Genomic DNA, 15343 nt, shown 5'->3' with positions numbered 1-15343 from the left:
ACAAAATGTGGAAAAATGCAAGGGGCCGGAATACTTTCCGAATGCACTGTATTTTGGGTTCTGATGGGTACGACAGTTGAACTAAACCCTTGTGGCATTTATTAGGTTATATTCTTCAAGAATGAAAGGGTACATATCATTCATTTATACGTCCAAAAATTGATGTAGCAATAGCTGATTGCCCCTTTAAAATAGAAAAGTGAGTACTCCATGTTGACAGAATATAGCAGCAGACAACTGGATACCAAAATGAAGGCAGTACTCACAACCTTCTAGAGCCCTCAAACTCAACTCTTGACCTCGAAGCCAATTCCACTGCATTTTTTTCATTGTTCTCCTGTAATCAGGGACTGATTTAGACCTGGGACACCAGGTGTGTGCAATTAATTATCAGGTAGAACAGAAACAAGCAGGCTCTGGACCTCGTAGGGTAGGAGTTGAGTACCCCTGTTCTAGAGGGATTGATTTTCAAAGCAACTATGTTTGTTACATCCATGAAAAGACTGTGATAATTCAAGTTAGTTTAACGTCAACTTTACGTTTATGTGACGCATCATGCAACCTCAACCTCAACCTACAAATACCTAGGTGTCTGGCTAGACTGTAAACTCTCCTTCCAGACTCATATTAAGCATCTCCAATCCAAAATTAAATCTAGAATCGGCTTCCTATTTCGCAACAAAGCCTCCTTTACTCACGCCGCCAAACATACCCTTGTAAAACTGACTATCCTACCGATCCTTGACTTCGGCGATGCCATTTACAAAATCGCCTCCAACACTCTACTCAGCATACTGGATGCAGTCTATCACAGTGCCATCCGTTTTGTCACCAAAGTCCCATATACCACCCACCACTGCGACCTGTATGCTCTAGTCAGCTGGCCCTCGCTACATATTCGTCGCCAGACTCACTGGCTCCAGGTCATCTATAAGTCTATGCTAGGAAAAGCTCCGCCTTAGCTCACTGGTCACGATAACACCCACCCGTAGCACACGTTCCAGCAGGTATATCTCACTGGTCATCCCCAAAGCCAAATCCCCTTTGGCCGCCTTTCCTTCCAGTTATCTGCTGCCAATGACTGGAACGAATTGCCAAAATCGCTAAAGCTGGAGACGTATATTTCCCTCACTAACTTTAAACATCAGCTATCTGAGCAGCAGCTGTACATAGCCCATCTGTAAATAGCCCATCTAATCTACCTACCTCATCCCCATATTGTTTTTATTTACTTTTCTGCTCTTTTGCACACCAGTATTTCTACTTGCACATCATCATCTGCACATCTATTGCTCCAGTGTTAATTTCTAAATTGTAATTACTTCGCTACTATGGCCTATTTATTGCCTTACCTCCTCACGCCATTTGCACACACTGTATATAGACTCTTTTTTTCTATTGTGTCATTGACTGTATGCTTGTTTATTCCATGTGTAACTCTGTGTTGTTATTTGCGTCGCACTGCTTTGCTTTATCTTGGCCAGGTCGCAATTGTAATTGAGAACTTGTTCTCAACTGGCCTACCTGGTTAAATAAAGTTTATTTTTTTATTTTTATGCAATCCCGATGAAAGTATTCAAAACTTCTGAATCAACCCATTTTGCACTTTTAGTGTGCGCATGTCTAGGCCGTACTACTATGGCTGATCCTGTAAAACAACACATTTCACTGCACCTATCTATGGCTGATCCTATAAAACAACACATTTCACTGTGTAACGAGTGTCGTGTGTGGAGGACCAAGACGCAACAGAGAAGTGTATACTCATCTTCTCTTTTTAATATATAAGAAGGAGAAACAAAATAAACACGTATACAATTAACAGAAACGACACTAACAGTTCTGTCAGGTGACAAGACAGCTGTCTCCAACTGAAGGCCCCAACACCAATTAACTAAACATAGAAATACAAATGACTAGACAGAACATAGAAATAAACTAACATAGAACAATAACCAAAACCCTGGACTAATAAATCAAATACCCCTCCCTACATGGACACATACACACAACCACCCTGAACCACATAAAACAAATACCCCCTGCCACGTCCTGACCAAACTAAACACCAACAAATCACACCTTTACAGGTCAGAATGTGACACACTGCCCCTATCTATGGCTGATCCTGTAAAACAACACATTTCACTGCACCTATCTATGGCTGACCCTGTAAAACAACACATTTCACTGTCCCTATCTATGGCTGATCCTGTAAAACAACACATTTCACTGCCCCTATCTATGGCTGATCCTGTAAAACAACACATTTCACTGCACCTATCTATGGCTGATCCTGTAAAACAACACATTTCACTGCCCCTATCTATGGCTGATCCTGTAAAACAACACATTTCACTGCACCTATCTATGGCTGATCCTGTAAAACAACACATTTCACTGCACCTATCTATGGCTGATCCTGTAAAACAACACATTTCACTGCACCTATCTATGGCTGATCCTGTAAAACAACACATTTCACTGCACCTATCTATGGCTGATCCTGTAAAACAACACACTTCACTGCACCTATCTATGGCTGATCCTGTAAAACAACACATTTCACTGCACCTATCTATGGCTGATCCTGTAAAACAACACATTTCACTGCCCCTATCTATGGCTGATCCTGTAAAACAACACATTTCACTGCACCTATCTATGGCTGATCCTGTAAAACAACACATTTCACTGCACCTATCTATGGCTGATCCTGTAAAACAACACACTTCACTGCACCTATCTATGGCTGATCCTGTAAAACAACACATTTCACTGCCCCTATCTATGGCTGATCCTGTAAAACAACACACTTCACTGCACCTATCTATGGCTGATCCTGTAAAACAACACATTTCACTGCAACTATCTATGGCTGATCCTGTAAAACAACACATTTCACTGCACCTATCTATGGCTGATCCTGTAAAACAACACATTTCACTGCACCTATCTATGGCTGATCCTGTAAAACAACACATTTCACTGCCCCTATCTATGGCTTATCCTGTAAAACAACACATTTCACTGCACCTATCTATGGCTGATCCTGTAAAACAACACATTTCACTGCCCCTATCTATGGCTTATCCTGTAAAACAACACATTTCACTGCACCTATCTATGGCTGATCCTGTAAAACAACACATTTCACTGCCCCTATCTATGGCTGATCCTGTAAAACAACACATTTCACTGCCCCTATCTATGGCTGATCCTGTAAAACAACACATTTCACTGCCCCTATCTATTGCTGATCCTGTAAAACAACACATTTCACTGCCCCTATCTATGGCTGATCCTGTAAAGCAACACATTTCACTGCACCTATCTGCTGTTTGTGACAATAAAACAAGTATTTATAAAAAATATGTATATAACATAACAGCTATTACAGACTTCAAACAAATGTCTAATTAAAGTTGACATGGTAGGGAGGCATTATAATGACAGTAAGTGTTCTGAATGCAGCAGCATTTTTCTAAACATGGATTGTGGATTACTGATTATCCAAACAAATGTACACTAATGTCTACTGAATGTTTACAAAAAAATGCACTCTCTCTCTCGCGCCCCACACACACACACACACACACACACACACACACACACACACACACACACACACACACACACACACACACACACACACACACACACACACACACAGCCAGGACTTCACACACATGTATCCGCTTATCAATTGATACCAGGCTGTGTATCCACACACATGCACTGTCCCCAAAAGTTATTTTTGTAGGTCGGACTGTGTGTGTGTGTGTGTGTGTGTGTGTGTGTGTGTATGTGTGTGTGTGTGTGTGTGTGTGTGTGTGTGTCTAGGGAAGGGTAGCTGTGAAAGCCCATTACCACTGTGTGTGTGTGTGACCAGGCCTGTGAATCCCAGGAGAGGCCTAGCGTTGATACTGAGAGGGAAAATGGCTGCACTCAGTGACAAAACGGCATCAGTGCGAAGCCGCGCACATTAGCACCTCACAGATGACAGCACCCAAAACAGATATGGCACCCGAGGAGCCTGACCCCAATGGCACTGAAGGGCCAGAAATCACATCCCCGCACAGCGAAATCACCCTGACCTGATAAAACACACAGTGAAATCACAAACTGAAGGGAATAGGGTTAACTCAAAGCTGCCTGCCTGTATAAGTTCCTTATGTTTTGAGATGTTATGTTATAGGTGTTCCGGGATAGTTCGATTTGTTTAACAGAATACTTTAAATTTGTCTGGTGACATTTGAGTTACACAACACTAGTTTGTGGTGTTTTGTAATTTTATTAGGATCCCTATTAGCTGTTGCGATAGCAGCAGCTACTCTTCCTGGGGTCTTACGTTTGAGATGTGAGGAATATGCTTTTATGGTTCCTTTCTTTATCATTATCTGCTGCTCCCTGCCCCTTTTAGATTCCCTTAGATTCGGCCGGCCTTCCTAGCTCTAATGCATTGCGGGGAAGAGGGAAAGAGAGATGGAAGGAGAGAGGGTGCGTGGAGAGAGAGAGGTGGAGAGAGAGATGGAGAGAAAGGTGGAGAGAGTGGAGAGAGAGGTGGAGAGAGCGAGGTTGAGAGAGGTGGAGAGAGAGAGAGGTGGGTGGAGAGAGAGAGAGGTGGAGAGAGAGATGGAGAGAAAGCTGGAGAGAGAGGTGAAGAGAGAGGTGGAGAAAGAGAGAGGTGGGTGGAGAGAGAGAGAGGTGGAGAGAGAGGTGGAGAGAGAGGTAGAGAGAGAGGTGGAGAGAGAGAGAGGTGGAGAGAGAGATGGAGAAAGAGAGGTGGAGAGAGAGGTGGAGAAAGAGAGAGGTGGAGAGAGAGGTGAAGATAGAGATGGAGAGAGAGATGGAGAGAGAGGTGGAGAGAGAGATGAGAGAGAGGTGGAGAGGAGAGAGAGGTGGAGAGAGAGAGAGGTGGGTAGAGAGAGAGAGAGATGGAGAGAGAGGTGGAGAGAGAGGTGGAGATAGGTGGAGATAGGTGGGGAGAGAGAGAGGTGGGTGGAGAGAGAGAGAGAGATGGAGAGAGAGGTGGAGAGAGAGAGGTGGGTGGAGAGAGAGAGAGGTGGAGAGAGAGATGGAGAGAGAGGTGGAGAGAGAGAGAGGTGGAGAGAGAGAGAGATGGGTGGAGAGAGAGAGGTGGAGAGAGGTGGAGAGAAAGATGGAGAGAGAGAGGAGGGTGGAGAGAGAGATAGAGAGAGAGGTGGAGAGAGAGGTGGAGAGAGAGTTGGAGAGAGAGGTGGAGCGAGAGATAGAGGGGGAGTTAAAACAGTCATTAGAGATGCACAGGAGGTCTTGGGGCGTTCCACAAGGTTAACGACAACGGCACTCAGCAGCTGAAATGCTCAAGTAGCTTTTATTGTATCATAATAATGAATCAATGGTATAAAGATAAAATAAAATAAATGAACTCCGAAGCCAAGCAGTAAAACGTTTGTGCGGCGGCGTTGGCGACAAATAATAAAAAATGTAAAAAAATCTCTCCAGCACCATTGGGCCCTGCTCGGCTAATATCTACTGATGTCATCTTGTTGAAAAATATTTGCTTGGAGGTCAGTGCTCCCCGTTTGAAAGGCTTAAACGCTTCTGCTTCAGAACATTAAATATATGCCCACATTAGTGCTGCTACGTATTAACAGAGCAGAGCTGGGGACAGAGGGCACATGGCTGAACGCCGGGGGTTTTAGTAGGAAGAGGGAGCGGAATAGTCCAAGCCGAAGAGAAGAAGGAGATGTGGTCGATTGTTTTTGGTGTTAGACCTTCCAGCCTTCTTTGTTTTCCTCTTCTCTGGTCTTTCCCTCTCTGTCTCTCTCTCCTGGCGGACAGTGGAGTTTTTTATTTCTCGTTCATCTCAGCTCTGTGGTTTATTGACTCTGTTGTGCGTGGCTGACATGTACTCTTATGTACACCTATTGACGTGAACTGGGGTGACATAGGGATATTACATGTGTCATAGAGTCACGTGGCCATCCCTCCCAATCTTGTCTCCTTGACTTCCACTACCTTTGTCATTACCTATATTAACTGAAGGTAACGTTACCTTGGGAGTATGGGACATCACTGAAACAGAGAGGACAAAGTCAACAACAGAAAGAGCAGAAAGAAAACTCTGAGGAATTCCCACTGTTAGTGTGTGTGTCCACCAAGTCTTGTTTAGAAGTATATTTGTCTGTGTGTGTGTGTGTGTGTGTGTGTGTGTGTGTGTGTGTGTGTGTGTGTGTGTGTGTGTGTGTGTGTGTGTGTGTGTGTGTGTGTGTGTGTGTGTGTGTGTGTGTGTGTGTGTGTGTGTGTGTGTGGTAAAGAAGCACACGGTAGCTACAGAAAGGTAAAACCTGGAAGCATGTTTTAATATTGCTCTACCGTTATCCTGAATGGCATGATGGGAGTAACACATCTGAACTGATCGTAGTTACAGAATCAAAGGTCTCTCTTTTTGCATTGGACAATATATACAATGTAAAATAAATACATTTACACAAATGGACATATCGTTGGAGCACACTGTATGATACACACGTCACAAAAATATACAGGTTATTGTTAACGGATGTGAAGGACATCTAGAAGTACGGACATGTTTCTCACGGCCTCCCAGCAACTCCTGGTCCGAAAGATCTTTCACATCTTTTTTCGTCATTTTAATCATATATTATTTTTCCGACTTTCTAAACCTTTTCCCCCTCCCTCTATATTGTCATACATGTGCATGTCAAACAGCCAGGATATACCCTAAGCACACACGTGGTATGTCTAAGTACACCTCGGCATAATTACCTACTTGACTAACACTCACTATTCTCCTTCACTTCTCATAAAAAATAGCAGTTGTTTGTACATGTTCATTTCTTTATTCCGTATCTTCTAATGATAAAATAGTCCAATAGATACAGCATTGATCTAATTCAAACACAAAGTGCAACGTCTGTCCGTCCGTCTGTCTGTTGCACAGTCATATTGCTTTAAATAACAAAATCATGTTGGGAGAATAAACGCCCTCGTTCGTTATGGCTAAATTACTCTCCTCTCTCTCCATCTTCAATAGGATCCATAAAAGGTGTTGAAAGATACACAGCAAAACGTCAGCATGATTTAAGATGCTAGAATTACGTGAGTAGGCCAGCAATATTTGTGCCGATAATTTACACAAGAGCAGTGTTGTTATGGTAACTTTAATGTTTACTAAGAATATTGAATATTTAATAGTGTAGCTAATATGCTTAACCATGTCTTGAGACTGAAAGGTACAATGTTGAAGACTAAGCCTTTGACCTTATTCTATGGCAAGGTTGTGATTATTATTATTATGTTATTATTACGGTTTGTCAGCTATTACTAAACATCAAATTCAGCTCAGCTTAAATCACCTATGAGAGACGGTTGTGTTCCCTTTCAGCTCCTTTTATTGGCCAGCACATAGTATTGGTTTGAAAATGGACAAACAGTTAGAAACATCAACTAAAAACAGAAACCGACAGAGAAGAAGAAAACAGCTCTCTCCCAGGAGTTGTGTATGGAAATGATAGACGAGCCAACATGTTTCCCACAACAACTTTGACATTATTGTCTTCCTCATTAGTGAGTATAGAGAATTCAGGCCGCAATACACAACTACAAATAAAGTCAAACACCACTGCGGGATCATGCAGTATCTGAAGTGTTAACCATGTTCAAACTGACACAGCGAGCTAGCTGCTCTCGCAAAAATTGTCATTAGATGTTGACATGAAACCACACCTGGCCTTAAAATACAGCTTTAACATTCAGAGTACATAAGTATCATTTTCCTTTTATCTGCAATTGATTAAACTGGGGCCTGCATTTAGGAAAGTACTTTCAGTTAAATACTTTCTCCAAATCATGCTCTATACTTTATGTTTAGCCAATGATGAATAGATGGTACAATAGTTAACACATAGGACGAAGGAAGAAGATGAATGAATTAGAAACACAACCCCTCATTAGTCCTAGAAAATAACAATATTTTTGTCTTTCTTTTTTCATTGCTTTTAGTAAGCACCCAACGTTAACTCCAAAACCCCCCCAAATATATATTTTTTAAATGTTATTTCCCTTTGCAACCTCAGAGTTTAGATAATGTTACAACGCAGCTGTTTCTGAATGGAAAGCAGTATGTACAGTACAGCAAGTTATCAAAAAAGTCAGCTATCATTCGGAAGTACTCAAATGTCTTTTTTATTTGTATTTATTTAAACCTAAGATATACAATGTTATTCTACAAGAAAGTTACACAAATGATCCCTTTTGAAATATGTTGTTTCTTCCTTTAGATACTTGTTATTCTCTTCTACGCCAGTATAGGTTATTATTCTGATGATGATGATGATATAGTCGTTGGATCTGTTGATCAAGCAGAACTAGCTAAATAGAAGAGCCTTGTTTCCTGGTAAGTCGGTAGGTATGTGAGAACACACCGACCCTTATCTTCTGAGGGTCGGTACCGCCAATATTTTCTCTACTTCTAGCCTGTCTCTAAAAAAGCGCACGCCACGAGAACTGGAACCACCACAAGAAAGTACACAACGACGACGCTGAATGAAACAAACGGGAAGAACAAAAAAGCAACGAAAGAAAATAAAGGGAGCGTTTTCAGAAAAAGCACAGCAAACATGAAACACTGAACTACAATTTTTCTTTTTTTTTCCTTTTTTTTCTTTTTATTCCAATAAAATGTATTAGATTAGAATTATAATCTGTTAATTTACAATATACAATGGTTAAGAAGTTTCAGAAAATACCCCGTACTAATAATACTGACATATTTGTTATAGAGAGTGACGTAGGTTACTTGATTTATCGTTTAGGTTCTCAACTGGAATCAGTTGCCATTTTATATGAGATTACGTCATAATCTAGATTTCGGATATTGGTGTTCTTAATCTGCGTACAAAAACCCTGTACCAAATCCCAACCTCATTCCTTCCTATGACCCCGTTGCTGATAATTGCTTTCCTAAATGCTAGTTTAGTATTATATCTTGGCTATAGATGACTGTTCTTGGTACAATGGTGGTCTTCAGAGTCTAATGCATGAGTTATTTGCTTGCCTCCACATTCATGGTGCTTCCCTAGCCTTGGGTTAGTTTGATTCTAAGACTATGTCATCTAATAGCCTATGGCAAGCACAGAGAGAGAAGCTACACCTGGTAGAAATGTTAACATTTCCCAACGAAGACTGGCACAAACATTAATTGCATACATGTTAATATGCACCCTCCTTTTAAATGACTATTGCTTGGAGAAGATAAAATTCGATCCATATATATATTTATATATATATTCATATATAATTGCTGAAAGTGGTAAAGCTGATAGAAATAAACATATATTGATTGATTTCTTATTAACACAATATAAACCAAATAAAATAATCATAGACCATATATGATGACCGAATCATATACTTACACCCTTACTCATTTCAATAATAATAAGACCAAAAAGTTGCAACACAACCATAAATATGTCCCTTCAGCACTCCTGTACCTCTCATTCATATTGCATGAGTGACTAAAGCTTCACCGTCTCCCTGAAAAGGTAACAATAATAATCAAGCCACTACTTCCTGTCTGTAAAAACCCTTTGGAAGACAACAGAAAAGGGTAAAGAGGAAGTCTAATGGCTGTAAGTGATTAAAATAACAAATCCAAAGGGAAGGCTGGGGGTGATGACAACGATCTTATCGGCTGGCATGTGGGAACTTTGTTTGTGTTCTAACACTGTAGTTAAGCAGGCCAGACTGTTCCTCAGACTATCAGATGAGGTGTTGGGGGCTGATGGTTACGTTTGCTGGACATCAACTGAATGGATCTCCGTCCTTTGGCAGGGCAAGTCTCCTCTCCTCTTATCTTCTCTTCTCTTTTCCGTTATCCATTTCTTCATGAAAACCATCAACAAAAAGTATTTGTTAATGTTCTTTTTTCTTCTGCAGAGCATGTCGTGTAAAAACTGGGTTGGGAAACTGAGAAGAAGCTTTACAGTCTATCTGCTGCTAAGACAACCAGAGCAGTGTGTCTTTCTCTCTTTTCTTTTTTAAATTCCTCCTTTCAATATTTTCATCAGTCAATAGTCAATAATCACATTGTTAATCATTCTTATATGTATAAGTGACACAAGGTCGACAGTAGTTTACAGTGCCATTGTTATGGTAGCTGGTTTATGACTTGGTTATAGTTTGTACACAGACGACCCTCCAGCAGAGGTCTCGTCTCAGTGTCCGTGTCTCCCCTAATGCACGGAGGTCAGGGATTAAAGTTCAGAGGTTACTCCCACCCATCTTTCTCAGTGGGCGGCGAGTTTTGGAAGTTCAGGTGTCATGTGGGGTTTTGGGGGGTCAATGGGAGGAGCCTGTGTGTGACTGACTGACATTTCGGAGATGGTGGATGTGGTTGGCCAATCAGACCTTGGCCTCCAGCAGTTCCAGGAAGAGTTTGTGCATGGGGACCTTGCCATCCTGCTTGATGCTGTAGAAGTGCTGCACAGCCTTGGTGGAGGTCTGGCGGAGCAGGGGCAGGGTCATCAGCAGCTTGCCTGCCCGACGAGGGTCCTCCGGGTGCTGGCCCGCCTCGTAGTCCTGCAGGGCCTCATGGAGCACATCCTGGAGCTTCTGCACCGCCTCCACGTCCTCTACGTGCATGGAGTCTAAAGGGGGAGAGAGGGAGGGAGAAGAGGGAGGGGGGTAGAAAGGAGAGAGGTGTTAATCTTCACACATACTGCATGACCACATATCATTCCATCATTACATACTACCTCGCCTAAACATCTGCACCACAGGTAACTTCCACAAACACCAAATTGAGAATTCTGCAAAAACATCCTCCGTGTACAATGTAAAATACCAAATAATGCATGCAGAGCAGAATTAGGCCGATACCCGCTAAGTATCAATATCCAGAAAAGAGCAGTTAAATTCTACAACCACCTAAAAGGAGGCGATTCCCAAACCTTCCATAACAAAGCCTTCACCTACAGAGAAATCCACCTGAAGAAGAGTCCCCCTAAGCAAGCTGGTCCTGGGGCTCTGTTCACAAACACAAACAGACCCCACAGAGCCCCAGGACAGCAACACAATTAGACCCAACCAAATCATGACAAAACAAAAAGATAATTACTTGACACATTGGAAAGAATTTATAAAAAAACTGAGCAAACAATGCTATTTTTCCTTAAACAGAGAGTACATAGTGACAGAATACCTGACCACTCTGACTGACCCAAAATTAAGGAAAGCTTTGACTATGTACAGACTCAGTGAGCATAGCCTTGCTATTGAGAAAGGCCGCCATAAGCAGACCTGGCTCTCAAGAGAAAACAGGCTATGTGCACACTGCCCACAAAATGAGGTGGAAACTGAGCTGCACTTCGTAACCTGCCAAACGTATGACCATATTAGAGACACATATTTCCCTTAGATTACACAGACCCACAAAGAATTTTGAAAACAAACCAGATGTTGATAAACTCCCATATCTACTGGGTGAAATACCACCGTGTGCCATCACAGCAGCAAGATGTGTGACCTGTTGCCACAAGAAAAGGTCAACCAGTGAAGAACAAACACCATTGTAAATACAGCCCATATTTATGTTTAGTTATTTTCCCTTTTGTTCTAATTATTTGCACATCATGATAACACTGTACATAGCCATAATATGACCTTTGAAATGTGTCTATTCCATTTCAACTAATGAGTGTAATGTTTACTGTTCACTTTTGATTGTTTATTTCACTTTTGTTTATTATCTATTTCACTTGCATTGGCAATGTAAACATACCGTATGTTTCCCATGCCAATAAAGCCCTTTGAATTGAATTGAGATAGACAGTGAGACAGTGAAAGAGAGAGCGAGAGAGAGAGGGGGGAGAGAGAGTGGTGAGAGAGACAGTGAGACAGAGTGAGACAGTGAGACAGAGACAGAGAGAGAGAAAGACAGAGAGAGAGAGAGAGAGAGAGAGAGAGAGAGCAGACCCCACAGAGCCCCAGGACAGCAACAGCAACACAATTAGACCCAACCAAATCATGAGAAAACAAAAAGATAATTACTTGACACATTGGGAAGAATTTACCAAAAATTGCTTTGGCAATGTAAACATAAAGCCCTTTGAATTCAATGTAATTTAATTGAGAGAGAGAGAGAGAGAGAGAGAGAGAGAGAGAGAGAGAGAGAGAGAGACAGAGAGAGAGAGAGACAGAGAGACAGAGAGACAGACACAGAGAGACTCCCCAGCTGAACAATAGCCTGACCTGTCTGTATTGTCTGTCTCAGGATGTCAAACACAGTCATTAGCATACTTAATGAATACTAGAGCATTTATGAGCACTGGGGATGGGTGTGGCACTACAACAGATTTCTCTGCTCCAGTCCTGCACACACACACACACACACACACACACACACACACACACACACACACACACACACACACACACACACACACACACACACACACACACACACACACGCAATCATCGCACACACAGACACACACTGAGAGAAATATATGTGCAGTCGTAAACTCTATTCTAACTGTTTCTAAAATATTACACACACCATGTATTTAACTACACAAATTATACACACGTATGTATTCCTTCCTTTATCTATTTCCTATAGAAAGGCTCAGGCAACAATAAAGGGTCGCTAGAACATTGTGGAGCTGTAAATTCTTTAACTTATTCCATAATTAATTTATAACATAGTAGTAGTTTTTTTGTCAGTAAAACACTATCCTCCTAATCAAAACATTTGCAACCATTTTCTAAGTTGTTTGTCCACTGCTGTTAGATAAAATGCCACGCAGAGTAAGACTAAAGAATCAATGAGAATTCAATTAACTCTTAAGGTGACAGGAGACTTAATGTGATTTGGCTGTTAGTTAAATGAGAATGCTAGTCAAACATTGTGTGAATAACTTCTGTTTCTTAGCTTTATAGGAAAGAGATACACTTCTCCCAAGAGTGCTTGACAATTATAGAAGCAAGTAGATATTATTATCTGTGTGTGTGTGTGTGTGTGTGTGTGTGTGTGTGTGTGTGTGTGTGTGTGTGTGTGTGTGTGTGTGTGTGTGTGTGTGTGTGTGTGTGTGTGTGTGTGTGTGTGTGTGTGTGTGTGTGTGTGTGAGGGAGAGTGAGACATTGGCAGGAAAAATTGTGTTCTTTAAGAGTATGTTTCTAATGAGCAGTGGGTTAAACAGGGACTGCTAAAACCCCCATACACACATACACACACACCTTAACATGTGAATCACGTTCAGTAGCATTCTTAAGGATTCCCATTAATGCAGGCGATTAGCTTTCAAGGAATTAATTAATTGTCCCTGCCCTTCAAAATGCTAATGCTAGCTTTCTGTTGTTCTTGCACTGGCCACTGGCTCACAATGCATCTATCTCAAAACTGATAGAAATTAATATAGTAATTAATGAAGGACTAAATAGTAATTGTTACTAAAACCTTTGAACGTAAACTTGTCTGCATCCCTTCTTGATTAGTTCCTGTCCTCTCACATCTAACCTTGTCTTAAATATGTTTTTTTTTCATTGACAGACATCTCCAACAGTAACCATTTAGCAGATGTTTTCATCTCAAGTGTCCTACAGTTAACATATAATGAATATTCACTATGTGGGCCATGCAGGAATCTGACAGACACACATCCACTCCTGTAAAAGTGCAGCTTGAACTGAACTGCTGTGAAGGACTCCAGCTGCTATCAGTCATTAAAAAGCAAATTTTTCTAAAGAGACACAATGTCCAAGTCCTCTCTGGGGTGCACTTTCTGGCAGAAGGGCTGGCACGTGCTCATTTTCTCCCACTTTTCCCCCACTCGCCAAATAGTGAGTCGTCATCCGACCGCCAGCAGAAGCAATCTGCTCTTTCATTTTTCAGCATGGCTGGGCCCGGCCTGAGATTGATCGGCACATATGGCCCCAGAAAACAAACTGTCAATATGTTGAGCGCTGGAGAATTTCAACAAATACCCACCTGCCCATTGTGTCCCATTTAACACGTTCTATTGACCGTTTCCTTCTTTTAATTAAAAGGAAACCTGCTGGCCGGAAACCAAGATAAAGTTCAAAGATGGGGTCACCGAGGGGGGGGTCACAACTTATTTAACAGGCATCTGAGGAGAACACTATGCTAATTGTAAAAGGGACATCCACTACATCGCTTCAGGGAGATGGTGGGGGATAGCGAGTGTGTGTGTCTGCACACGTGCATGTGTGTGTCAGTGTCTCAATGTGTGTGTATATACTAGAGAGGATATTATTGAGTTTGTGTGTGTGTGTGTCTGCTATGGGGCTGTATTTAAATCACCTCTTTGATGGTGCTTCTCTTATTAGTCTCATGGGAGGAAGAGGGGAGGAGGAGTGGAGGAGGTGGGGGAGGAGGGGAGGAGGAGGGGAGGAGGTGGAGAGAGGTGGGGGGGAGGAGGGGAGAAGGAGGAGGGGAGGAGAAGGGGAGGAGGAGGTGGGGGGTGGGGGGGAGGAGGGGAGGAGGTGGGGGGAGGAGGGGAGAAGGAGGAGGGGAGGAGGTGGGGGGAGGAGGGGAGAAGGAGGGGAGAAGGAGGAGGGGGGAGGTGGGGGGAGGAGGGGAGAAGGAGGAGGGGGGAGGTGGGGGGGAGGAGGGGAGAAGGAGGAGGGGAGGAGGTGGGGGGAGGGGAGGAGGTGGGGGGAGGTGGGGGGAGGAGGTGGGGGGGAGGTGGGGAGGAGGTGGGGAGGACGTGGAGGGGAAGAGGAGAATAGGTGGAGGGGAAGAGGAGGAGGGGAGGAGGATCCAGATCATACCCCTTCTCTTTCCTTACAGATCTCCTGTAAGCCCTAATGACTCAGTGGTTTGGACAATGTTACAACCAACAGCAGTTGTGGGTTTGAGTCCCAAATGGGCCATAAATACGTCACTTTGGATAAAAGCTAAAAGCTATCTGCTAAATGACTATTTATTTATATTTTTATTATAAGAGTAGGGAAAAGAGACCATGGGGACTGATTCATAATGTTCTACCATTCTACCACTGTGTTAAATGTAATATCAGTTTCCAAAATGAAATATATGAAATATCACTTAGATATTTCATAGAGATGAGATGGAAGCAGGCATCATACTCAGGATGTTAACAAGACTGGAAACAAACCACCACCAGGACAAACACCAGACACAGGAAACATGGAGAGTTATGGAATAAAGTTACTGTTGCTGTTTAAATCCACTAGCCATTTCTCCAATGTTGTTTAGTATTTACTACAATGTCGTTTTGTGCCAACAGCTACTCAGAAGTCCATCTGAGTTTGTGTAAGAGAGTGAATGGGGATGGAGTGTGTATGAGTG

The 15343-nt window shown here is 42.3% G+C and overlaps 1 protein-coding gene across 5 annotated transcripts in view; it reads right to left on the bottom strand.

The window, feature by feature from the left end:
- Positions 1 to 6326: 6326 nt before the first annotated feature.
- Positions 6327 to 15343, bottom strand: part of LOC106570958 (estrogen-related receptor gamma) — a 263515-nt gene continuing 254498 nt past the window's right edge. For all 5 annotated transcript variants that reach the window (XM_014143900.2, XM_014143663.2, XM_014143597.2 and 2 more), the window contains exon 8: positions 6327 to 10658. In XM_014143900.2, coding sequence (XP_013999375.1) covers positions 10414 to 10658 — 245 coding nt within the window. In that variant the 3' untranslated portion in view covers positions 6327 to 10413. The remainder of the gene's footprint in view (positions 10659 to 15343) is intronic.

Source organism: Salmo salar, chromosome ssa01 (assembly GCF_905237065.1).
Source record: "Salmo salar chromosome ssa01, Ssal_v3.1, whole genome shotgun sequence".
Lineage (NCBI taxonomy): Eukaryota > Metazoa > Chordata > Actinopteri > Salmoniformes > Salmonidae > Salmo > Salmo salar.
This window is presented reverse-complemented; position numbering and strand designations above follow the sequence as displayed.